This window comes from Lissotriton helveticus, chromosome 12 (assembly GCF_964261635.1).
Source record: "Lissotriton helveticus chromosome 12, aLisHel1.1, whole genome shotgun sequence".
Lineage (NCBI taxonomy): Eukaryota > Metazoa > Chordata > Amphibia > Caudata > Salamandridae > Lissotriton > Lissotriton helveticus.
Window position 1 is genome coordinate 901,975,244 of NC_136073.1, and position 27,549 is coordinate 902,002,792.

The following is a 27,549-nucleotide window of genomic DNA, read 5'->3' on the forward strand; positions in this document are numbered from 1 at the left end:
CGCGAGGGGCGGAGCGAAGGCCGAAAGGCAGAACCTTGAACTGAAAGTCTCTGCGCCCTACTCGAAAGCGCAAGTACTTCCGGTGTCTTGGAAGTATTGGCACATGGAAATGCGCGTCTTGAAGATCGATGGTGGTCATGAAGTCGTCCTTCAAGAGAAAGCGTAGAACCTCCGCGAGCGTGAGCATGCGGAAGGATTGGCACTTCAGATATTTGTTCAGGGCTCGCAGATCGAGGATTGGACGCCAGTCGCCGGACTTCTTGAGGACGAGGAAAAACCGGGAATAAAATCTCATCCCCTTCTGAGATTTGGGAACCACTTCGATGGCACCCTTCTGAATATTGAGTCTAATCTGGTGAAAAAGCTCCTTGAGGTGAGTCGGAGGTGGACCAGTTGGAGGAGTGTTTGGAGGGAACTTGACAAACTCCAAAGCATGGCCCTTTGATACAATGTCCAGCACCCAACGGTCCGAGGTGATTGAAGACCATTTGAAGTAGAAAAGGGAGATTAGACCTCCAACTTTGAGCGGGGAAGGCAAGTCATTGCTTCTTAGAAGCGGAACCCCTGTAGGCTGATTTTCCTTGGTAAGATTTGGAAGGCTGCTGCCGATAGGACTGTTGTGATTGGGAGGAATATCTTTGATTGCCTTGGCCGTAGGAACTGTACTGGGTGGAACCGCCGCAAAAAGAAGAAGTGGTGCCGCGTCCGCGCGCACCACGAAAAGGCAGCTTATGAAATTGTAGAGTGCCAAGAGCACGAGCCATCTCGGTGTCCTTTTTTATAGTTTGCAGCGCATCGTCCACGTGCTGGCCAAAAAGTGATTCACCATCATAGGGCTGTCAAGGGTTTTTGACTGAACTTCCTGCCGAAACGAGGTGGAACGAAGCCAACCCTACCGACGTAAGACGGCTGCCCCCGCAAGCTGCTGAAAACCAGTGCATGCAATGTCCACAGAGCAGTCAATTTCTGAGGACGCTCTCTCTCCCTCCTGAAGAATTTTAAGAGCCTCTGCTCTGGAGGACTCCGGAATGAGGTCGATAAAAGAAGACATATCGGACCACATCTGGCGGTCGTAGCGCCCCTGGATGGCCAGGGAATTTGCAGATCTCACAGTGGTAGAAGCCATAGTTGAAAACTTACAGCCAATGGCGTCAAGCAGACGTCCTTCACGGTCAGGAGGAGCCGTAATTGGCGATGATGGATTCCTGGAACGGCGCTGCGCGGCCTTGGTGATTACGGAATCAGGTTTAGGTTGTGACACCAAACAAGCAGGTGAACCTTGGGGTGCCCTATATTTCTTTTCCAAACGAGGAAGAAGAGCCGGGATGGTATTCGGCGTCTGCATCAATTGGACTCCTTCGTTCCAAATAAAGTCAATAATGGGCACAGCCTGGACTTGTTTGAAAGGCTGACTTTGAAGTCAAAGAAAGCAGTCCTCATCCTTTGTGACCATAGGAAGCTTAAAGCGTTGAGCTGCCCTTTCCATCAGCTGGTGAAAACTAGCAATGTCCACAGGAGGGGAATCGCCTGGTACCGAAGGTGGTGGAGACGGTGTTTGGACCTGATAGTCGTCCCAATCCGCCATGTTACCATCATCATCAACTTCACCATCCTCTCTGTCTGGGCGAACGTCATTATCCTCCGACAGTGGTATGCACTTGAATGGAAGTTGAAGGAGCAGAAGACACCGCTGGCTCTGGCAGCGAAGTAGTGGGAGGAGTCACTGTAGTGACAGGCACTGTTGGTTGTGGAGACCCCTGATGAGACGGTGGGAAACGTCTATTGTAATCTTCCAGCATATATTGGAAATGAGTGAAAGGGGTATTTGAGCTGCCGGAACCTGAACAGAAGGTTCCTCCTCCTAGAAGTAAGAGTCTTCCTGGTCATCCTCATAATCCTGGCAGTTAATTACTAGCTCTGATGGACTTCGGGCTTGCCTGAAACTGTCATCTTCTTCCTCTTCTGAACCTGAATCATACTCCGAACCTGTGGCGAAGAGAGGTGACGGAGGCGGAGGGTGACTCGGAATGGAAAGCTGGTCCAGAGGCACCTGTCGTCGTTGGTGCAGAGGGTCAAACATGGGAAGCCCAGAAGCCGATGATGAAAAAGGCACCAGAGGCATAGATGCAAAAGTGGACGACGATGACAGCGTCGACGGGGCAATCACTGTCGACGGAACCGTTGACGAAGCTGTTGACGGCAAGACAACAGCCGCAGATGAAGCCGCCGTCGATGGAGCTGTTGTCGATGGAGCTGTTGCTGACAGAGCCGCTGTCGACGAGATGACCGTCGATGGAGCAGACGTCGATGGTACAGTCGTCAACGAAGCACCCGTCGACGAAGAGGCTTTCTTCACTGCCAGCGTCGACAAGGATTTTGACATTGACGAGATGATCTTCGACGAGGAGATTGGAATAGTCGATGATACAGATTTAAAGCTGACACATACCATCGTCAACATGGAGGACGTCGACGCAGTCGGCGTCGACGATCCACTGGCACAAGTCGCCGTCACTGTTGCCGTCAGTGCACTGGAGACGGCAGATTTCGTCGTCGGAACGACCATCAACGATTTAGCATGTTTTTAGAGGAAACATGCGGAGAAGGAGCTGACGGCGCCAGAGAGTCAGATCTCGAGGGCGCAAGCGTAGCAGGAGGAGGTGGAGGCACGACAGGAGTCTTCTGTAGAGGAAGCCTCCTCTTCAGAAAAGGAGATGGCAACTCCTGAACACTATTACGCTTTGAAGTATCTCTGGACACATCTGACGCAATGCTTTCTGCATCAGTGCGAGGTGAATCCTTATCCTTCAACCTCTGCAACCAGAGGAGAAGACGCCCCTCCCTGTCCTTAAGGGTCTTGGTTGAAAATGTCCTGAAGATTTGACATTTTCCTACCTCTTGCTCCGGATAGAGGCAGTAAATACACTTCTTGTGAGTGTCCTCTGGGTAGAGCCGCAACTTTCCACAAGAACAAGGGTGAAACAAAGACTTCTTACTTGAAGACATCTCAGAAAACTGAAGAAATCCAGAAAGAAGTTGAAAACTGAGCAGAGCTCAGGGAGACTCCCTTCATACGACGTGCGGTAGAAAATCTGAGGGCTTGCGCATCTGAGGAGAAGGTTCTAGAAGGGTGCTTGCGCCTGATTGGCTGTAGTTTGGACTAACATAATGACATGGAAATGCTATAAAGGTTTTTTCTTTTCTCTATGTATTCCTATGTGTTAATGCTAACCTGGTACTTGTAAGTATTTCTGGTTTTGGAATTTATGTGATATGTTTATATATACATATTTTTATTGGGATTTTATTGCTATTTTATTTACCGTGGGGCTCCCACTTCGACGACGGGATATATTCAAGCATGTGAATCTATGAAAGACACCCTAATACCGGAGAATAGTAAAATTTGGTCTGGTACTGTTGAGTTAAGGAAGTTTTGTGATGCAATAGAATCGACCTGCAACAAAGCGTTGGGTCAGAGTGTTTAGAGGGCCACAGGGTACGCAGGGTTTACAGGGCACAACAGTGGGAGTTGGGGCCTTTTACTCTTAATGTCCTGGGGCCTAACCTACTATGGATCATAGGAAACTGGGCAAAGTACCCCATCAGCACTTCGCTCTCATGAATAGCGTGGTCTGAGCAGTCCCAGGCTTCCTCACTGGCTGCACACAGGGGGTGAAAATGGGCACGCAACTCAACATGCACGCAGCAGCAATAAATGATTGTCAACCCAAATACTTATTTTTGTGATAAAATAAGTATTTGATTTTACAACTAACACAAATGAAAATATGACAATCACTAAAAACGACACTGTCCCCATTAGGTAAGTGCAAGTTCCCCCGGGGCAGACAGGCCCAAAATCAGTCTTACCTACAATCTGCAGGCTCGACTGGAGTTCCTGAGCGCACCATTTCTTTGCGTGCTGGTGTGGCTGGAGCTGATTCAAGTGCGTGTGCTGCATGCAGCCTAGGCGGGTTGCACTCAACGGTCGTAGAGTTCCTCACAGTGCTCGTGCCTCTGCAGCAACCACTTCTTCTTTCAAGTATAGGTGCGCAGGTGACCTTAATTCTCCGGCGACAATTACGATCAGGTCACATGTCTTACTGGTCATGGTCTCACCACTGAACAAGAGCTACAGCCCTCACAACACACTAGTCTTCTCACAGGGTACTTCTGACATACGGCATCGCCATGTCCTCACTGCACACGGGCACCAGCCCTATTGCTGCAGCGTTCTACAGAGCTGATTCAACTGTGACTCGTTTCTGGCATACGAGGGACTCCGACTTCGTCCTGCCCACAGGCATCAACCAATCAGTGCAGCAGGCATATCCTTACACCTCGCAAAGGGAGTTCACTCAACTGATGATTCCATCTGAAAATCAAGTCCCTCTACAACACCTTCAACGAACAGACACCAAAACCACTCCCTCCTCAACGCCAGCCAACCCACCATCTCCGCCTGGACCCCAACCACCACCGAAGACACTGAATCGACGATGAAAGGCATCCACACAGGAGCACCCATGGACCCCTGCCCTCCGCACATCTTCCAGAGAGCCGCCGCCATCGCACCAGAACTACGACGCACCATCAACACCACCTTCAAAACCGGCATTTTCCGGACTGGAAACGCACAGAAGTCAAGCCCCTGCTCAAGAAGCCCACGGCAGATCCTTCGGACCTCAAACACTACCATTGAATCTCCCTCCTCCCCTTCGGGAGGAAAGTAACCGAGAAGACAGTCAACGAATTTTATCGAACTCCACACTTGACCCCTCCCAATCCGGATTCCGCAGCAACCACAGCACGGAGACTGGTCTACTCACCGCCACAGATGACATCTGCACCCTCCTCAATCAAGGCCACACCGCGGCCCTGATCCTACTCGACCTCTCTGCAGCCTTCGACAACGTTTGCCACCACACACTCACCGCCAGAATCCACAACGCTGGCATACAGGGAACCGCCCTTGAATGGCTCCACTCCTTCCTCACCGGCAGAACCCAAAGAATTAGACTGCCACCCATCCTCTCCGAACCCACAGAGATCAACTGGGGAGTACCTCAAGGATCGTCACTCAGCCCTACACTCTTCAACATCTACTTGTCCTCCTCGCCACCATCGTCAGACAGCACGGACTCAACATAGTCTCCTACGCCGACGACACAGAGTGCATTCTCTCCTTCACCAAAGATCCCGTCACCACCAGACTCCACTTCCAAGAAGGAATTAAAGATGTTGCAACTTGGATGAGCAGCAGCTGCCTGAAGTACAACTTGGAGAAGACAGATGTCCTCGACCTCGGATTCTCCCCCACCCCATGGGATAACACCTGGTGGCCAAGCGCCCACGTCCGGAACCTCGGCATCGTACTAGACTTCTCCCTCTCCATGACCCGACAGGTCATTGCTGTCGCCTACACCTGCTTCACCACCCACTGCATCCTTTGCAAGACCTTCAAATGGATCCACCCCGAATCAAGAAAGACCTTCACCCACGCACTCATAACCAGAAGACTGGACTACGGAAACACCCTCTACGCCGGAATCAACAAGTCTCTGCTCCGCAAACTCCAGATCATACAGAACACCGCAGCCAGACTCATCCTCGTCAAGAACACAATACCAAACACCTGCGAGACCTCACTGGCTCCCCGTCGAGAAGAGAGCAACCTTCAAGACACACACATGCCTACAAATGCCTCCACAACACCGAACCCCAACACCTCAACGAGAGAATCTCCTTCCACGTACCCAAGAGAAACCGCTGATCCGCCGAAACCCCGCGCATCCGCAGAGCAGAACAGGGGGAAGAGCCTTCTCCTACATCGCGGCCAAGACCTGGAACAAGCTCCCGATAGACATCAGACACGCCCCCTCTCTGCACATCTTCAGGAAGACCCTCGAGACCTGAATCTTCGACTGACCAGAGCTGCTTACCCCCCCCCCCCCACTACCCCACAGTGCATAGAGACCCTAACAGATGAGTAGCACGCTTGACAATTCCCTGATTGATTTGACTCCCCACTGGACCTTGCTCCCTCCAATGCGCTCCTCTTCCTCACTGGGCAAACTAGTCTTGGTGGGCAGATGATGGTGCTCCAGGATCCAGGGCAGGCGGTCTTGGGTTCCCTCTGTAATGTCCCCTCACACAGCTGGGTGACTAGCAAGCCTTCGGCCCCCCAGTCCTCGTCACAGGCAGAAATCTTTCAGAGGTTCCCCTCTTCACACAGTCCATCTGGCTGCTTGGCAGTTGAAAATTTTTGGGGTCTCAAATTCCCCTTCGTATAGTTAGTTTCCAGACACTAAATGTTATTTAGAGTCAGTATTCAAAGTTTATGTTGGGGGTCTGCTACCTTTTGATGTGCCCTCTCTTCCTCTTGAAAGCAGTCTAACACAGCAGAAGCAACTCCAAATCATTCAACTTACAGGAATGTACACCAATCTGCCGGGGGGAGGTGGGGATTCTTCTACCTCATACTGTTTCACCATGCAGGCCCAGGCCTCCCCAAATAGAACCCACAGCCTACTATATATTGTACAATTCACAGGCACACATAGCACCAGATCCTTCATGTTTTGTACCACTCACAGGAACAAACACCCAGCACATGCATGCACTGCACAGTACTGTATTATACCCTTCCCAGGCACACACACACCTAGCGCAGATACACCAATCCTGCGTTGCACTCCATATCAATCCAATGTAGGCCAAAGGTGAATTAAGCACACAACAGACAACTTTAAATGATTGAGTCTATACGCCTCACTTCAGTGACAGGTAAAAAAAGGAGCTTTCACACCTACTGATCACTACAGAGTTCGCTGCCACCACTGCGCTTGTGCTGCTCAACCCCATGTAAACTGAGTACCCGTTCACCACCACTATCCATTAGGAAAGCATATGTCATGGCGCACACGCATCCCCCGGGTTTGCCTAAAACAATAAAAATCTGTATTTGGGGATCCAGACATCAGTACAGCTGGGACACTCGGGGCAGGGGTGCAAGTCCATTATTACCACGTTAAGAACTTTTCAGAGCCAAAACATCTACAGCCATCCTCAATTTAGTAAATGATCTCATTTCATAGGTTCTTTCTGGGGATGGCCTTGATAGCTAAACGAGACATATATGTGATGCGTGTGCTCTCCATCTGGCCCAAGAGTCGTAAGATCATGGAGACAGCTGCTTGGACACATCTAGACTACTTGAAAAGCAAATATATGAGGTCAGAGGCTGCCATTAAAAGAATGCCGACGTGTGGGACTTGCAGCCCAGCACCGAGGAATCACGGATTCATTTTTGTTTTCCCACTGAAACTTGCACTCATCGCGTTATGGTGGCGTTGACTCATAGGATTTTTAATTCGGTGGTTCCGAGATGCCAGGAGGGACTTCCCCATGTTGATGATTTTTTTGTGGGCAGAGATATAGCTCATTTCATTACCATTGTTGATTTGAAGCCGATTACTGTATTCTCTCCAGCAATGCATATTTCCTATGTCTATGCTTTTACAAATCTTCAAAATTAAAATAAATTAATTTAAAAAAAGAATGACAGTGTAAAAGGGTGAGGTAACAGCAGGGACAGGCCTCATTTGAAGGACTGCTGCTTTCAAACACCCATGGTTGTGGATTCCGGATACCAACCTGCTTGTTTGAGAATAGGGCTTGCGAACAAGCAAGAAAAGTGAGAACTTATTGGTACAGATCTGTAATATTTCTTTTTGCTTCTTGCACTGCCACTGTATATAGTTTAAGCAGAAATCTTTTCCTAAAACACAAGAAATAAAACCCAACAAACAATTAAACAAAAAAAACACCTCAGTCAAACCTTCGATGAAACATTATTTTCTAAGCACTCTTACTAGACTGAAAATGGAATACAATGTCTTAAAAGTTCTGAGCCATACTAACAAGAGGGATGGGCAACGTCAGAGTTTACCTTTCACAACAAATGAGATTTGTAGGTCAAAATTTCAAATCAGTGTCCTTCAGAGGACACGAAATATGGTATGATTGGTTGGTAATAGCAGCAACTTCTCTTACCGTGCTTACAAACCAGCATATTTTCTTTAACCACTATATAAAGGAACAAGTTCTTACAGAGATTATGAATTTCTTATCAAGGAAAATATGGCACAATGTAGTGCATGTATAGTGCAACGGAGGCTGGCGCAATCTCCGTGCGCCTCTCATCAGGATACAGAGAACAGACACGCTCAATCGTCGAGTGGATGTTTTGGGACTTCGAGACTTCGTCTGGTGGTTACCAGCCATCCCAAGTCACAACACTCCCCCGTACCCTACAAGTTCCAGCGACATTCAGAGTACAAGAAACACAGGCCATGGAAACCAGAGTCACACAGATGTGCACTACAAGGTTGTTCAGATGCACAAATAATCAAAAGGCCAACAGACCGCTGGGGTGCGAAAGCTCAGACCCATCCACTGACAGACAGTACAAGCCGAACAATTAATAAAGGCATGAGCAAAACACAACATTTTTAGGAAACGTAATTTTATTTATAGCATTCAAGACTTAACCCATAATATTCCGATTGATTAGAGTGTATAGTGATTGCTTTGGTTTCCAGTTTCATTGCCTCATCTTTGCAAGAGAGGCAATTCTGACAGTCCACAGAACAGCTGAGACCGTTCAATACTAGGTAAGCGACTGCGAAGGAAAAACGTGAGTAAGATCAGCCAGTGAGAGGAAATCCAATGAACGAAGATGGGGACAATAAACACCCTCTCATTCCTTCTCTTAACTATTCTATATCTCATTCTAAGTCTGCGTGTCCTGCTGAACCAAGCTATCTCTACCAAAATGGTCTGGATCAGCAGCCACACAATAAAATCCCTTCACACCAAAACAAACTTACCATCAAATATTTTTTTTTAAACAGTATCAACATTTTAAGTAAGGGACTGACAAAAGGTACAGGAGGTTACATGGTTTTCCTCAAAAACCCCAAGGCTGTATGTAACTTTTTCAGAAGCAGTTATCTTGCATTCTGACTGACGCAGAACTACATCCAACCAGCTGCCTGCAGACAGCAACTTGTATGTGTTCAAGACCATTTTGAAAGGTGACCTAACAGCACATGGTAAGGTAGTCGCCCAAATTCTGGGATCTAAAGTCCAGTCAGCAGACAGTCTCTTATAATAAGCATTAGCTCCATGGGCTCACAGAAGGGCTGAGCTTCCATTTGTCATCGGCGCCGAGGTCACGTGGCGGTTTGCCAGCTCTACTGTCCACCTCGGAAACTCTGGAAGGTGGCCGGAACAAGTTGATTTTCCTAGAGGGCAATCTTTGTGTTGCGGAAGCTGGAGTTATCTCTGCAAAAAAAAGAACACTGTGACAATGCTTGTGGTGGAGCCAAATGAACTACTACATTCTGTGACTAAAGACCAAATTTTAGGCATGTTGTGAAAGGTAAGGAAAAGTCCCAGGGTGTTTAACCTTCTACTTACCAGAGCTTGTGAACATGCTGGTTAAATGCGGCTTGCCTGGACCCCTACGGAAACGAAACACATTATCTCATAGGGCTGTCCTAGCCAATATGCTTTAAAATATATATTTCTGGTGACCCAGAGAAAAATTGCAAACAGGCAAAGTCACCCAATTCGGAATGCTTACTACCCCCTCCTCCCACCACCCACCCAAAAAAAGGCAGCAATCCCTGGATCAGCACAGCTTCTTGTTCAAAGATTGGACCCATCACTTTTTGATTGACATCAGCGGTGCAACAACTGAAGTGCCAGCGAGCACCCCGGACAAAGCCTCCAAAGCTAAGAGTTAGAGTTCTTTGTAGAAGGCAGAGTATTTGCAGCTACTACTCAAAGCCGCTTTGGAACTCTTTACACCACGCTGAAGTTTCTTGTTAAACAAGCCATGAATGATCCTGCAGTTGAACTAACCTGGTGTTCAACCAACTCTTATTGGGACTGACCAAGATCTGGTCAGCTCCGGCCATGTGGAGCACAGAACCCTCCATCCAAGTCTCTGGCAGACGAATGTGTGACAGACCAAAATATGAATGGCCTAAAACCAGTTTCAACCTGGGGCACTCACGTTCCCATGTTGATTTTAAAAGTAAATGGCGGGCTGCTCGGCCCATGAACATTTTATCCAGTAAACAGGCGTCCTAAGACAGCCGACATAAACAAAGCCCATACCCAGATTTTAGTGCATGTTTCCCTGGCCTGAGCCAGAGGGGAGTGATGGTCACACTTTCCATCCCAAATAGGCCTCATATCATTCTGGAAAGGCAGATGGAACCTTGCACAGCTAGAATGGATGAACCAGGACCAGCCGCTTCCATCCACCAACTGTGATAGAAGTCTACACAACAGCATTTGTCTTTGTCAGATTTTAGGAAACTCTATATATACACCTAGACTGGTCTCCGTTATCTGGGCATTCCTAATTCCAGGGTTAGTTCCAAATGCTAAAAGTAGGGCATTTCTAAATCTAGAATTTGTATCAAGTGTGTGGAAAGCTCTCCCTTTCTTAAGTTTGAAGACTGTTTATTCAAAACTTTTCAAATGAAGTCCAATAGTGTGTGAGGGGAAAATGCTTCATAAAACTTTTTTTTGCAGGAATTTTTGCTTACAGGCAAGATTTTCCCAAATTTGCAAAACTCTATAGTCTTTCAACAATCCCTCCTTAAAGGACCAGGCATTCCTAATTGCAGGATTAGCTTCTAGACAGTTTAAAAGAGTTGTTTTGTTTAAAAACAAAAAAACTCTAAAGAAAGCGGGAGTTACTCCATGAGGATTACTTTCCGTGCTGCTGCTGGATGCCGCAGAGCCAGCACGGGTAAGAACTCGAGCATTGCTTCTCTTCTGAGGCACAGCTTTTGTAAACAGAGACCAAAGTTAGTCTGAAAAGTACTTCCTCTAAACAGAACCCCAACAGCTTTGTATTTTATTGGTTTATAATGTGTTGGACAGTTCGGGTGACAACCACAAACCCCAGAACTGCAGCTCAATAAACAACCAGCAAAAGGTAGATTGGTTTACTTGAAGCACAGGGAGATGCTAAAGGCAGGAATATGGTCACGCGGCACCAGTTTGGCAAAAGGAAGGCACAGAGTTTACACTGGATACATACAAAAAACTACTTATGGAAAAACACTGAAAATAGTTTACTTCACATCGCAGAGGCCACAAACCGTTTTATTTTGGAACAGAACTACTTGATGAATTAGTGCAACATACTTTGAGGTCAGGGCCTTCACAACATCACTATGGGCCCAGGATCGGGAGTACCGTAATGTACTGTATTTTACAAAGGCCTATTGCTTATAGCGCCATACACCTGCCTCTAAGCACAGTTCTCCAGTGGTGGTATCTTCCACAGAATCACATGCTATCACCAGACTGGGGATCCAGGCACATTTCGAACAGTAGCATAAGTGGCATAAACATGTATGTATGCGGTACACTATCATGAGCTTCAAATCCACCTCACCACGTGTGAAACTCCAGCCAAAGAGGCGGAGGCGTTCTGAAACACATTCCACCCAACGGCCACCATGTGGCGGATCTTTAAAGCACCAGTGTGTAAGGTAGGCGAGGCTGCATAGAGTCAATTAAAGCAAGCAGCAATGGCCCTTTAGTTACTAATTTATTCCAACTTTGGGTCTCTCGTGATTAGTGAGCGATATGCTCAAAAGATGGAGGCTGGAAAGGCTCATGGGCGCAGCACCAATCCCTCTTGCCGACTAATCAATCAGTGAAAAGGTCCTTCAACTGTGGCAGACCAGAGGCAAGCAAGAGGATCCGCAGGAAAACGGTGAACTGCGCCATGTCCGTCCATTGCCATAACTTACGAAGAGTTTTGTCAAACAAAATGTAAAATTACGTGCAGAATTGATAAGCATACCACTTTCCTCATGAATGAAAGACAACAAGTAAACACAAAATAAACGGGACTCACGGCAAACAAAGAGACACAGTCACCCACCGTGAACGAGGCTAAAGCTCATGTAAAAACTGAAATAAATCAGCGGTCTCCTTTTCAAAAACAAAACTAGTTCAACAAGAAGAACATCCTACAAAATTTAGATTACAGTGTCATTGCCCTGAGGAAAATCCCAGGACTAACACAGGGATTTGAAACGCGTCGTCACCTTTCCACACGCAATCAAAGAGGGAATCTGATTAAATGTTGCCCACAAGTCACGAAAGGGATTTTAAACAATGTTTTAATCCCCACAGACTTTAAGCTTCATCCCCATGGCCAATAACTCTCAAAAATGAGAATGAAATAGTTGTGTAATGAGAGTACTGTAAGGTTATTTTCTGCAAAACCTAAGACTGGTGTAACGCGTTTAATGAGACTTCATTTGCACGGTCTTGAATGTCCGATTTATTATTGATTGTTTCACTATTTGGTGTTTATGATTCGTTTAAATTATACAGTGTATCGCCTCATACTCCGGCTTGTATGAAAATAAGGACATTTTGTTCAATAATGTTTAAATATTGGCAAAGCAATTAAGCCAAAACCAAGAAAAAATATATATTGGTTCTAATGCCTGCTTGAATAAACAGCAGGACAATATAAAACAAGGTGGCCGGATTCTCTTTTTTCTTTAAAATTTTTCATTGTCCTATCAGGCCAATATTATTGGACGTAAGCCCTATTTGACTATTCCTATTGGACAGTAGCAGTGCTCAGGGGAAGTAGGCAGGTGGTAGCCCCTATGTCACCAAGCGCACTGAGGACTTTCACAGAGTCTCCGAAAAGGGAGCCCATCAGAGAAAAAGCAGCTTTGTCGGGGAGAGGAACAGAGCCAATGCCAGTCTGTGAGACATGGGAGGCAACAGATGCTATTCATGGGAAGAAAGAGCAGGTGTCCATCATGCACTTTCCAGAGGTGAGGAGCAGGAAGTTGCCGCTTACTTGACGGGAGGAGGAGAAGCAGTGAGTTAATGCTAGTTCGGGAAAGGGAGGGATGTTATGCTCTTTGGAGAATGTTAAGCTATATTACAGGATTTAATTAAAGCTAGTAAATACTATTTACAGCCAAATTCATGCTCCATGGAGGTCCTTTTTTGGTACATGTGCTTCCAATCCCAACTCTGGATATGTGCTATAAAGCAAGAAATAATCTTTGAAGTCGCTATCCATCTCGGAAGTAACATGCAGCCCATTCAGGAAGCCTCAACTATAGCAGACATCAGTCAGCTGTGAATGTATTTTACACAGTGAGTAGGGATGTATGCTGTGCGCTATGCACAAGGGCAGATAGGTGAGTGCGTAATAGCAAGCGGTGTCGAGATGGAGTGACCGTGCGGTATGCGGTCAAAGAAGGACTAAGGAGTTCGGTGTCCGTCGTGTGTGTGGGCATAAATTGGGATACCTGGCGTAGGCTGGACCGTCAGGGTAAGTCCAGCAAGGGAAGCAGCTACAATGGGTAGAAAGCACGATGACGTGACTTGAGAGCCAGGAGGGTTGGCTATATCTATGCAAGCATATTTGGTAAATGAAGAGTAGTTTGGGCGCAATGGCAATTCCAGCGGCACAGGAGGCACAGTCACCCAGAGAGCCAACGGTGTCCGGGTGTGCTCAGCGAGTGAGGCACTCACTCACCGAGCACACCTCACTCACCTATCTACCCTTGTGCATAGTGCACGGCATACATCCTATCGCAGGCATGTCCTGATGATGACCCCACTATTTCCCTTACGGGATCGAAATGTCGTCGACTCAGTGTACACTGTAAACACGACCTAACTTGCTATATATGTGCAACGGTGTCGTTGCTTAACTCTGCTTGCTTTATTTTCTGTATAACACACAAGCTTTTTGTCGTGCCCGAATGAATATGCTACTTACCAGTATGCATCCGTTCTTGGCATGTAGGGCTGCTGACATTCATATCTATAGCATAGATCGCCGCCTAGTGTTGGGTCCGGATGATTGCACATTGTTGTCCTGGAAGAGTCTTCGAAGTATCACGAGATAGGTGGCTCCTCCCCTGGACTACAGTGCGCATGGGCATCAACTCCATCCTCAGATTGTTTTTAGCCACTGTGGCAAAGATGGAGTGTAACAGTGTAAGCGATGGCCATGCGAAGAGTAAATGTAAGAAAGTCTGCAGCCGCTACAGGCGCCGGGGAGGAGGGCGGGCGATATGAATGTCAGCAGCCCTACATGCCAAGAACAGATGCATACTGGTAAGTAGCATATTCAGTTCGAGGCATGTGGGCTGCTGAATTCATATCTATAGCATAGAATACATAGCGTCCCTCCATTAACGGCGGCCGCCTGTGCCAGCTGCAGAAGTCTGAAAAAGTGTTTTAAGAACAGCCTGTCCTACAGCTGCCTGCTGTTTTGAGTGCACATCTACACAGTAATGTTTAGTAAATGTATGTGGTGTAGACCATGTGGCTGCTCTACAAATATCTTCCAAAGGAATATTACCCAGGAACGCCATGGAGGCCCCCAACTTGCGGGTGGAGTGGGCTCTGGGGGGGACCGTTAAAGTGCGCTTAGCCTTGTGGTAGCAAATCTGAATACACTTAACGATCCACCTGGCTATCCCTGCTTTGGAAATGGGGTTGCCTTTGTGCTGGGCTGAAAATGCAACAAAAAGCTGTTGTGTCTTTCTAAAGTCTTTGGTCCTATCAATGTAGTACATTAACGCTCGTTTGACATCAAGAGTGTGGAGCATTCTTTCAGCCACCGTCTCAGGGTTTTGAAAGAATGCGGGCAGTTCAATGGTCTGATTGACATGAAACTGCGAAACCACTTTAGGAAGAAATTTAGGGTTAGTGTGCAGCACCACCCTGTTGGAGTGAATTTGAATGAATGGCTCTTGTACAGGGAGCGCCTGTAGCTCACTAACACGTCTTAAAGACGTGATGGCAATGAGAAAAGCCACTTTCCATGTTAAGAACTGAATCTCACATGAATGTAGAGGCTCAAAAGGTGGGCCCATCAACCTGGTGAGGACCACATTGAGGTTCCATACAGGAGCTGGCGGGGTCCTGGGAGGGATGACTCGCTTCAGCCCTTCTAGGAAGGCTTTAATGGCAGGCACCCTGAAAACAGAGAGATGCTGCCTGTTTTGGAGATAAGCCGCTATGGCGGATAAGTGTATCCGAATGGAAGCATATGCTAGATTGCATTTGTAAAGATGTAACAAATAACAGATGATGTTAGGAATGGATGTATCTAGCGGGTTGATGTGTTCTGTACAGTAAATGACAAACCGCTTCCATTTTGCTGCATAGCAGGCTCTAGTGGTGGGCTTTCTTGCCTCTCGGATGATGTCCATGCAGTCAGGAGGCAAGTTAAGGTAGCCAAACTCTAAGACCTCAGGAGCCAGATCGCCAGATTGAGCTGTTGCGGATCTGGATGCTGAATGTCGCCATGGTTCTGCGTCAAGAGCCTGGGTGTGAGGCGCAGCCTTTGATGCGCTACCACGGAGAGTTCTAGAAACGTGGTGTACCATGGTTGGCGTGCCCACGTTGGAGCAACCAGGATGAGTGTCATCGAGTGTTGCTTTAGCTTTCGTGCCACCAGCGGTATGAGAGGTGCTGGGGGAAAAGCATACGCAAATCTGCCTGACCAGTTCATCCATATCGCATTGCCTTGTGACTGTGGGTGCGGGAACCTGGCGGCAAAGCTTTGGCATTTTGCGTTTTCCCTTGTGGCAAACAGGTCTATCTCTGGATGACCCCACTGCTGGAGGTACGGGCGGAGTACTGATGGATGTAACTCCCACTCGTGCATCTGGTGGCTGTACCTGCTGAGCAGTTCCACCATCTGATTGTCCTTGCCCGGGAGGTGTTCCGCCATGAGGAAGATGTTCCTCTGAATGGCCCACTTCCACATGCTCTGAGCCAGATGAGACAACTGTGGAGAGTGTGTACCGCCCTGCTTTGGATTGTAGTACATGGCCGTCATGTTGTCCGTCCGGATCAACTAGATCTTGTTGCACAGATGTACTTTGAAGGACTTCAGTGCCATGAAGATTGCCATCAGTTCTAGATAGTTGATGTGCATCTTCTTTTGCTGCGTTGTCCATAGACCCTGCACTGTGTAGTGGAGCACATGAGCTCCCCAGCCCTGGAGAGATGCGTCCGTCGTCAGGATAATCTGTGGCACAGGCTCTTGGAACGGTCGGCCCTTGCAAAGGTTGTGTGGATTCCACCAATGCAGAGAGTTGTATGCCCGACCGGTCACCAACACTAGGTCGTTCAACTGTCCTTAAGCCTGAGTCCACTGATGTGCCAAGCATTCTTGGAGCGGACGCATATGTAGCCTTGCGTGCGGGACTATGAAGATGCAGGAGGCCATCATGCCTATCAACTGCATGAACACTCTCGCTGGGAGTGAGTGTGGCGGTCTGAACTTCTGGACTAGCGACTGGATGTTGTCGATCCTCACTGAATTTGGCTGAGCCGTGGCCGCCAGAGTATCTATCGTCGCGCCCAGATACTGCCGCACATGGGCTGGCTGAAGGTGCGACTTCGGATAGTTCAGTGAGAAGCCCAGACCGTGAAGAAGGTGAATGGTGTGGGACATGTCGTCGGCGCACTGCTGGGCTGACTTTGCCTAAACCAGCCAGTCGTCCAGATACGGGTAGACATGGACGTTCTGTCTCCTGAGGTGCGCAGCCACTGTCGCCAGACATTTCGTGAACACTCTGGGGGCTGTGGTCACTCCGAAAGGAAGGACCTTGAATTGATAATGCCGATTCTGAATGGTGAATCTGAGGTATTTCCTGTGGGATGGATGGAGTGGGATGTGAAAGTAAGCATCCTTGAGATCCAAGGTTGCGAGGAAGTCTCCCTGATTGAGCAACGGAAGAACCTGCTGCAGTGTTAGCATGTGGAAGTGTTCTGAGAGAATGTACTGGTTTAGGGGCCTGAGGTCCAGAATAGGTCTGAGGGACCCGTCCTTCTTTGGGATTAAGAAGTACAGGGAGTACACTCCTGTGCCTTCTTCCTCCACTGGCACGGGCTCTATTGCGCCCTTTTGCAGCATGACAAGAACCTCCTGCTGCAATAAGTGCAAATGCTCTGTGGACATAGGACGGTGTCTTGGTGGTATGTTGGGTGGAGTGGATGTTAGCTCCAAACAATAACCGAACTGGATAAGTTTCCTGACCCACCTGTCTGTGGTGATGGATTTCCAGACTGGCAGGAACTGCTGGAGTCTCCCCCCGACAGGTGTTGGATTGTCGGGGGGCAGTGACAGGGCGTCACTGTTTGTTTGTGGCAGAGGAACGGGAACTGTTGTTGCCTCTGCCTCTACCCTTGGCGCTGTTGCCCCGGTAACCTCCTCTACTCTGCTTGGTGTAAGAGGATTGCGCCCCACCTTTATTAAATTGTGTTTGCTGGGACATCTGGCCTCTGGTAACACCCCTATTGCCTGAGCGACGAAAAGTGCTCCCTCGAAACTGTTGGGACTGTAGAGCTCCCATGGACTTAGCAGTTTCGGTATCCTTCTTTATTTTTTCCAGGGTGGTGTCCACCTCAGGACCAAATAATCTGTCAGGGTTTACCGGCTGGTTAAGGATGGTAGTTTGTATTTCCGACTTAAAGCCGGAGATTCTGAGCCATGCCTGACGTCTCAGCATCACACTGGTATTGATTGCCCTGGCCGAAGTGTCCGCGACGTCCAGTGCACACTTAATGGAAGCGTTGGAGATGAGCTTCCCTTCCTGGATAAGCATCTCCGCTGCCTCTTTATATTGGTCCGGTAGATGCTGCAACAGGGTCTCTAGTGTGTCGTAGTGTGCCCGGTCGTATCTAGCCAAGAGTGCCTGCGTGTTAGAGATACGCCAGATATTGGCCGCCTAAGCCGCTACTCTCTTTCCTGATGCCTCCAGCACTTTTGACTCTTTGTCTGGGGGAGGAGCTTCACCAGTGGTCTGCGAGTTCGCCCTCTTGCGGGCATTAGAAACTACCAGAGAGTCCAACGGCAATTGGCCCTTGATGTAGGTAGGATCGCCAGGTGCCGGTCTGTATTTTTTCTCAATTCGAGGGTTGACTACCCTTGACCGTGTGGGTTCCTTGAAAATGTCCGCAGCATGTTTAAGGACCCCCTTTAGCATGGGAAGAGTCTTTACAGTCTTTTCAGCTGTTGAGAAGGTGTCAAAGAGGAAGTCCACCTCAACTGGGTCAGCATGCATTTGAACGTCGTGGTTCTTAGCCGCCCTCTCAATTAAGGCATTAAATGCCGCAGAATCCTCAGTGGGAGAAGTCTTGACGTTGTACACCTGAGGGTCAAGGGCGGTGTGCTGATCCCCTTGGTCACCTGCCCCCACCCATGAGTCCTGCTGCTCATCAGGTTCAGTGTTGGCAGGAAAGTTGTATTCCTCGTCCTGTACCCCAGCATCCTCTCCATCTGAATAATTGGGTGAGGGTGTTGCAATGCTTGGAGTCTGAGGAACTATTGGTTCGACCAAGACTGGTGAATCAGAAGCAGGCCTTTTGCGCTTTAGAGGAATGGTGTATGACTCCAAAGGCTGCGACGCCGTGATTTTCCTTTTGTAAAGCGTAAGCTTTCCGGTGTTGGCATCGATGAAATGCTCCGACTGCTCCTCCAGCAAGGGTGGTCGATGCTTCAAGATCCCAGCCGAGTGAGTAGGCTTCGACACCGCAGAGTCCTTGGGCACCGACTGAGGTGCGAAGGCCTTCGACGCCACCTTCGGCGGCAACGTGAAGAGGATTGGCGTCGAAGACATTGGCGTCGGGACAGATTGCTTCGGGGTGGAAGGTGTTTTCGGTTCCGCCGCTGCAGCCTTGTCCCTGATGCGTTTGAGGGAGTCCGAGACCTGCTTCGTAAAGGAAGCGGACGGTTTCGTCGACCCGACAGCCGACCTCGGTCCACCGGCAGGTGAAGCCTCGAGCGTCGCGGACTTGGGCTTCTCCGTCCGAGGCGTAGGAGCATCCTTCTTCGGGGCGCTACGCTCTGTGTCCGTGGCAGCAGCCGTCGACGACGGCGGTTTCGGGTCGACTGCCTGGACTACTGGCTTCGGGACCCCAGTCTTCGGCTCGACGCCCTTGCTGGACTTCGGCTCGACGCCCTTTTTGGACTTCAGCTCGACGCCCTTGCTCGACTCCGACTCGACGCCCTTCTTGGACTTCGGTTCGACGACCTTGACCATTTTCGGCACGACGCCTCCGCCCGACTTGACCGGGTCGATGGCTTTCTCCGGCTTCGGTTTCCCCGACACCTGGGAAGACGACGGTGTCGATGGGGGAGCAGACGTCTTCGGTTTCGATGGCGCCTCAACCACTTTTGTTTTTGTCGACACCGATGGTTTCACTTTCGGTTTCGTTTTCGACAATGGCGGCTCCGCCGAAGTGTCCGTAGCCGGGCTAGAAGGCGGGGCCGTGGATGCTGGTATACGGTCTTGGGTAAGGCCGTGTGGCGATCCCTCGACCTGAGCCTTTGTAATTGTTCGAACGGGGCATAGCTCTTCCTCTGAGCTATCTTCCATGGCCCCATAGGCCTCATTGTCGTCTCCTACCTCGTTGACGACTTCTTCTACATCGTGGCCTTCGACATCCGCGTCGTATTCGTATTCCACGTCCACCGTTGGAGGTGAAATCTGCATCCGAAACTCGTGTTCGCCTGCTTCTTTGTCGTCGAAGATGTCCACCGGTGCCAGGGCCGACTGCCCGGCCTCCAGGCGCGCCGCGCGCTGAAGCCGAATCGTCTTCTTCGAACGAAATCTGGAACAAGCCATACAGCTGGCTTCATCGTGGTCCGGCGACAGGCACTTGTTGCACACCGAGTGGACGTCAATGTGGGGATACTTCGATCCACACACGGGACAGTTCTTGAACGGGCTACGTTCCATGTCGTGCCGTTGAAGTCTTGCTGCGTCGACTGGGCCTCGATCACCGAAGAGTCACTCGACTCCCTGGATATCAGACTTTAACTGAGTCGGAAAGAACCGGGCACCGAACTCAAACAATACCGACGGTAGAAAAAGGGCCTTCTGGCCTCGAAAAAGTTTATGTTGATTCCGAACTGGAGATAACGAAAGTACATCCGAACCCAATGGCGGAAAAAAACAATCTGAGGATGGAGTCGATGCCCATGCGCACTGTAGTCCAGGGGAGGAGCCACCTATCTTGTGATACTTCGAAGACTCTTCCAGGACAACAATGTGCAATCATCCGGACCCAACACTATCGATCTATGCTATAGATATGAATTCAGCAGCCCACATGCCTCGAACCGTTTGTTTTTGTGTTAAATGTATTGCGTTGGACGCAGGCTTGTGTCCCAGTTTATTTCTTTGTTCAAGAAACTCAATATCATTAAATTTTCACTGTCCAGCTGGACAGCATTAATATAGCTCGGATTCAGAGTCTATATTTATTGTCTACTGTCTGTATTTCCCTTTCAAGTACTGTTTTTGTAGCTTCAATTCAGTGGCACAGCAAGCCAGGGACCCACATCTGGGCATACCCATCCCACTTAGGACGAAAAGTGCTGCCGCAACAAATGATAGACAGTATGTTGAGTAAATCAAACATTCACCACCAGTCAAGAGATCTAGGATAAATCCATTGTTCTTTTGCTCACTACACCATGCCAGTTGAGGTGAACATTTGATTTACTCCGCATTCCGTCCATCATTTATTGCTGTAGCACTTTATACCCTAAGTGGGAAGGGCATGCCCAGAAGTGGGTCCTTGCTTGCTGTGCCGCTGGATTCAAGCTAGTCTGGCTGATGGGTCCCTTGCTCACTTTGCCGCTGGATTCAAGCTAGCCTGGCTGATGAGGTGAAACCACGAAACCGGTCCCATGATGCTCGTTTCCAGTCCAGCGAGAACCATGCTTGGCAGTTTGGCCTGGACTGTTCCCATGAGGAGCAGGGTCAAGACTGATTTGCATATGGCTGGGCCCAAACTGGGATGGCGTAGTGAGCAAAAGAACAATGGATTTAACCCAGATCTCATGAAGGGGTGAAGGTTTGATTTACTCCGCATTCCGTCCATCATTTGTTGCTGTAGCAATATGAAGCTAGCTGGACACGGGTATGGAAGACAAACATAAGAACATTATAACCGGTTTACAAACAGTTTAAAGAACCTACACTCTGCAGTTACTCATTTTTTAAGGAGAAAGAAGCCCCTTCGGCTCCTCATTTATTGTTATTTAAATATGGCCAAAGGTAAGTATTAGTTTTAAAAAATCTATGGTGATATACTCTCAGAACTAAAAAAGTGTACAATTTGAACACTGGGCTGAGAGTCAAGACTTGGTAGAGAATCAAGCATTGAACGTCCATGGAGAACCTGATCTACTGAAATTCTACATGTATCAATAATGCATGCCACAGAAGGCACATCTTGTGTAAATTATCATCTTAGCTCAAAAGCTGCACTTTTGTTTCTAACTAGGACTAACTTCTTCAAAGAAATCTGTATGCATAGTAAATGGCTCCTGTCTCGCTCAAACAATGCACTGACAAATTTTGTTTTATGCTTGATTTTAGTTTCTTGAACCTCTGATCTACCAAAGTGGAGACTGGAACTAGCTACAGAAGAATTATCTAGATTGATTAGTACAGAAAAGTCTAACATCAAAAAATTAAACTAATATTCTAGTTTAGGGAGGGCATTTCAGAATGAAACCATGTTTGCTCCAAGAACTGATGCACAGCCGAAGATCTTGGAGGGCAAAGGTGGGAAAAATGAAGTGGAACTGATTTTCAAGGATTCAGGAGTGGTGGGATGGCAAGCTTTACACACAAGCAGTTGCTTTCGTAAAAGTTGGAACTTTGTACAAAAGCAATATTCTCGAATATTTGAAAAAGATTGAGCGATGAAAGATGCCATATGCTAATGGTGCAATGCTCGTACGAAGATGTGACGGTAAATCCAAGCATGATTACTTGCAAAGGAATTGGTGAAGGTTTCCAACATATTTCCAGAGTCGCCAGAGATACTGGAGACAAATTTAACAGGTGTAGAGCGGAGGTAAAATAGACAAGCGCTGATCCAGGGATTTACTCTCACTGCCTCTTCTTGGTGGGAGGTGAAAGAACTTTAGAATTAACACAGTCAGGCGATGCAGTGCATGCTATACCCACTCTTGATCACCAGAAGTACATGCCGCAAACTCTGGCTGCGAAGATGGAAAAACACAACGGGCTTTGCCACATACCTTAATCCTATACCAAGGTCAGTCTAGTGTGTGAAACCTTCATCACCAAAACTCTCTGCAGCTCTGAAAGAGAAGCATCTTGCCTTTTCTTATAGAGACGGAAGACCCACATACTGCCCCCGGTACTCACCGTACAAGGACTAGCAGCTCTTTTCTTAGCCGATAGAAAACACTGCACCATTTCAATCCGAATTTGGTCGGTGTGAGCAGACTCCTTGACACCCATCTCCAGCTGCGTCTGCTCAGGCGACAGCAGATGCAGGCAAGTGGGACAGAGCGGTATTCAGAGTCTCTGAAATACACTGCATGCTTCTGTGTCCTCCATGACACTGCTGTACAGCACAAGAAATGAGGCAGAACAGGCTGTTGTGGGACATTGCGAAATCATCCTGTGTCTCCTACCCTTCGGCTGCGGAGAGCTCTCAATGGAGAATTAAAATCAGACAAAGGCCGATACTCCAGCTCGTACGTAAAAGTAGCAATGAGACCTACATAAGGATAGGGAGGTCGGCGGCTCTGTCTAACAGTCTTCGGTCCTCGTGTGACACCCACAGTGAAGCTGGCGTGAGAAGGGACAGTCGAATGAGAGGCGTAACTACTCCAGAGTTGGCTCTTCTCCACATAACCACCATACTTAAATATACAGCATTTCCCTGTGTATGTAAGCATTTAGTCTGACTATGTGTGTCCCTTCATGTGCATTCCTCTATATAAATGCATATAATATTTAGGTTTATAAATATATAGATATTTGTTTTTTCTGCTTAACAAATGTACATATTACTTATGGGTATATTATTCTATGTTTAACACGTATTTAGGTCACTGCATAAATAAGTGAATCTTTATCATAATGATCTACAATTGCTTCACTATTGAATTACAAAAATATATAAATCATAAAAACAAATTTGCTTAAAGTACAGCAAGACTTGAAAGTCTGTTTATTAAACAACTTAAATCTATATATATACAACCTTCCTTATACATACACAACTTCCATGTACTTATGTATCTTTATATTTATTACTTTACTTCTAATTCAGCATCTTTAATGCACTACCCCATCTCTCACATTATACCTCTGTCAATATATCCTCCCTCCACTCACGGACTCATCTCAACCTAGACCAAAGACCTACTTACCTTCAAGAGACTACTCAAGACCTGGCTCTTTGAGCAGTAGCAGCCCCCCAACCCCTAGCGCCTGGAGATCCTCACGGGTAAGTAGTGCGCTTTACAAATTTCATGATTGATTGAAACTCATTCTACTACCATCTCCAATGTACTAAACTATTTCTCACCCTGTACCTCTCTCAATATATCTTATACCTCCACTCAGACTCATCCCAAACCCCATTCTACTACTAGTATCCCCAAAATAACCCTTTCTAGACTCTTCCCTCCGCTACTGCTCCTTGAATTATCTCAAATCTTTTACTATTCAGATCTCCCAAACCAGCCTTACTAAACCCTTCCCTCACATATCCCTCCTAGAATCATCAGATATCTCATCTCTCTCCCTAATTAACTTCTAGAAACTCTTCCCCCTCCCATAACTCATCCCAAACCTCCTCCTACTGCTATGATCTGCAAATAAACAGTTTCTTGACCCTTCTCTCTTCTATCCCTCCACTATCCTTTTCAATCCAACTAACAGACTCACATGTCCACCGCTCAAATTAATGTAATATTTTCCTATTCTAATTCCCCAAGGACTCAGTCTGGGTTCCGGAGTACTGTGCTACCAGCCGAAAAGCGCTTTGATGCCTCGTCAGGGGTACTAAGAGCTAGATAAATGCAAACTCTTCCCTCTTCTATCCCTCCACTATTCTTTTTCAATTCAAATAAACTAACATGTCCACATCTCAAATTAATTTAATATCTCCGTATACCAATTCATCACAAATCCTGTTTGGGTTCTGGAGTAGCGTGCTACTGGCGGAAAAGTGCTTTGATGCTTCATCAGGGGTAGAAAGAGCCATATAAATTCAATTACAATAAGTCCTCCACAATCCAAACAAGCAGGAATGTAAGAGGACTGCCTAGGACTAGGAACAGCAGCCGATCGGTCAGTGACCCTAAGCTTACTAATGTCAAAGAGTTTAATCTACGGAGGATGATTCACAGCGTGAGTATATATGTAGGTGTAGGTGAGGGAAGGGAGGTAGGCGAGCAAGGCTGGGCAGTGTGGGGCCAACGGAGCCTCTACACTTAGGCAGGGAAGGAAGAAATCCCTTACAGGGATAGTGTTGTTAGTGGTTGCTACGAGTTTAGTTACAAGGAAACTGCACATTTTTAACAAGCAGTGAGAACAAAATGTGTTTGGGTGGCAAGGGTCCCAAAATATGTATGATCGATGATCTATGCTATGAAAAGCTTTTCATTGAAAAGGTCCTTTTTCACCATTCCCCACTCCTAGGTAATGCTTCCGGGTGCAGCTTTCTGACCAAAATTCATAGTTGCAGTGCTAGCCCAGGTGAAACAGAGGGCAGGTGTTTCTAGGATGTAACAGGTGAGGCATGGTTTCAGAAGGCACTGGCGGCCACCAGCTGTAAACAATGCACATTCAACTTGCAGTAACTACGGCGCCTCAGCAGCTTGAAAGAGGAGAATCCTTCCTTACGTAAACTATGGCAACATTAAAAGAGAACGAGAACACTGCACGAGCTGGCCATAAACAAAGTTTAGCATATAAGACACTTCCGACTGCCCATTTATTGCTCACAGAAAAGCACCAAAGATAATCCCACTGTGTGCTAATACTACTACAGGGGTCTTCAACTGAAAAGGCACAGTTCACATTGATGGTGCCCCTCCAAGGTCAACTGAAATGAAGTCAGTAAAATCGAAGAATGCTTTAAGTTGTGACAACTTCCTTCCTATGTGCAATGTTTGCCTGCAGGGAGAAGCAGAGATGAAGGCACCTCAGCAGACTGCTCTCAGTTGTGAGTCTCCAGGCAGCAGGCTTCACTTTACAACAACAGTCTGAGCTGAAGGCAGTACACGTGGAGCACCATCACATCCTCCAGAACAGGATCTGAATCAACTCTGTGTACACGTCAACCAGAGTCCACAGACCAGATCATTACAGAACAAACATGTCTTTACCATTCGCAATCTACAAAAGCAAAGCAGTGAGGGCAATGCTGCCAGTCCACACCCACACTGACGGTAGGACGTTTTCCTTGTCGATGGCACTGCCACCTGTTACTAAAACATTGTACTCCTAGTTGTGGACACCACACACATCCGGTACCAGCAGGCGGTACCAGCAGGCGGTACAGAAGGAAACTGCCAGCAGCTGCTACAATCGAACACCACAAGCAGCCAGTACAACAGGGTAGTATCAGCAGCCATACAGCCAGTACAGTAGGAGCAGCTATCATGAACCCAAGTCTACGAAACAGAAGATTGTACTCCCATTTATGGACACCACAAGCAAACGCTACAATCTGACACCGCCAGCAGCCAGTACAATCAGGCACCGTCAGTAGTTAGTCGAACATTTCACTCTACGAAACAGACGATTGTACTCCCAGTCGTAAACACTAGAAGTAGTCCATAGAGATGATAGCGCCAGCAGCCACTAGAGCCACAAGCAGCCGGTACGCCGCCAGCAGTCAGTGGGCACAACCTACCACTGCCAGCAGTCACTGGAACATTCCCAGGCTACGCCAAGACAGCCCCACCTGTCAGTACGAACACGACCCCACCAGCAGTTGTCTGGCACAACAGACAACGCCATCAGTCACTATAACATTGTACTCCTAGTTGTGTACACCAAAACCTGGCAGTACAACAGGACTCTGCCTGCAGTTACAAAACATTCATAGTCTACGAAACAAACAAACTGCACACCCAACCGTGGACACCAACAGTTGGTACAACAGGGCACTGACAAAAGTTGGAACATTTCCAGTCTATGAACTGAATAGTGTACTCCCAAATGTAGCCACCACAAGCAGCCACTATAATAGGGCACTCCCAGGAAAGGGTGCAATACTGATAAAATAAGGCACCACCAACACAGTACAATAGGGATCAACCGGCAGACAGTACAATAGGAGTACAAGTACAAGATAGTACAAGGGGAGCCTAACGGCTAAGGCGCTCGACCTCGGACCTGGGGATCTGGGTTCGAGTCTCGGTAACGACGCCAAAAAACCTCCTGTGATTCTGGGCAAATCAATTAATCTCCCCGTGCCTAAAATGAAAGTGTGTCCTCATGTAACGTAACTGATGCTATGTAAAGCGCTCTGATACCTGACACTGCCAGCAGAAGGTACAATAGGGCACCGCCAGCAGAAGGTACAATAGGGCACCGCCAGCAGTGAGTACAATAGGGCACCGCCAGCAGAGAGTACAATAGGGCACCGCCAGCAGAGAGTACAATAGGGCACCGCCAGCAGAAGGTACAATAGGGCACCGCCAGCAGAAGGTACAATAGGGCACCGCCAGCAGAAGGTACAATAGGGCACCGCCAGCAGAGGGTACAATAGGGCACCGCCAGCAGAAGGTACAATAGGGCACTGCCAGCAGAAGGTACAATAGGGCACCGCCAGCAGAAGGTACAATAGGGCACCGCCAGCAGTGAGTACAATAGGGCACCGCCAGCAGAGAGTACAATAGGGCACCGCCAGCAGAGAGTACAATAGGGCACCGCCAGCAGAAGGTACAATAGGGCACCGCCAGCAGAAGGTACAATAGGGCACCGCCAGCAGAAGGTACAATAGGGCACCGCCAGCAGAAGGTACAATAGAGCACCGCCAGCAGAGAGTACAATAGGGCACCGCCAGCAGAAGGTACAATAGAGCACCGCCAGCAGAGAGTACAATAGGGCACCACCAGCAGAAGGTACAATAGGGCACCGCCAGCAGAGAGTACAATAGGGCACCGCCAGCAGAAGGTACAATAGGGCACCGCCAGCAGAGAGTACAATAGGGCACCGCCAGCAGAAGGTACAATAGGGCACCGCCAGCAGAAGGTACAATAGGGCACCGCCAGCAGAAGGTACAATAGGGCACCGCCAGCAGTGAGTACAATAGGGCACCGCCAGCAGTGAGTACAATAGAGCACCGCCAGCAGAGAGTACAATAGGGCACCACCAGCAGAAGGTACAATAGGGCACCGCCAGCAGTGAGTACAATAGGGCACCGCCAGCAGAGAGTACAATAGGGCACCACCAGCAGAAGGTACAATAGGGCACCGCCAGCAGTGAGTACAATAGAGCACCGCCAGCAGAGAGTACAATAGGGCACCGCCAGCAGAGAGTACAATAGGGCACCGCCAGCAGAGAGTACAATAGGGCACCGCCAGCAGAAGGTACAATAGGGCACCGCCAGCAGAAGGTACAATAGGGCACCGCCAGCAGAGAGTAC

General features: G+C 48.1%; 1 protein-coding gene across 2 annotated transcripts in view; it reads right to left on the reverse strand.

Moving 5' to 3' along the window:
- Positions 1 to 8,513: 8,513 nt before the first annotated feature.
- LOC144797579 (eukaryotic translation initiation factor 4E type 2-like) overlaps positions 8,514 to 27,549 on the reverse strand; it is a 55,731-nt gene continuing 36,695 nt past the window's right edge. The window contains exons 7-8 of one of the 2 annotated variants that reach the window (XM_078668243.1): positions 9,487 to 9,530; positions 8,514 to 9,351 (exon numbers count right to left, since the gene is read on the reverse strand). In XM_078668243.1, the coding sequence (XP_078524369.1) occupies positions 9,185 to 9,351; positions 9,487 to 9,530 (211 nt within the window). In that variant the 3' untranslated portion in view covers positions 8,514 to 9,184. The remainder of the gene's footprint in view (positions 9,352 to 9,486; positions 9,531 to 27,549) is intronic. The other variant, XM_078668244.1, reaches the window with a different exon arrangement.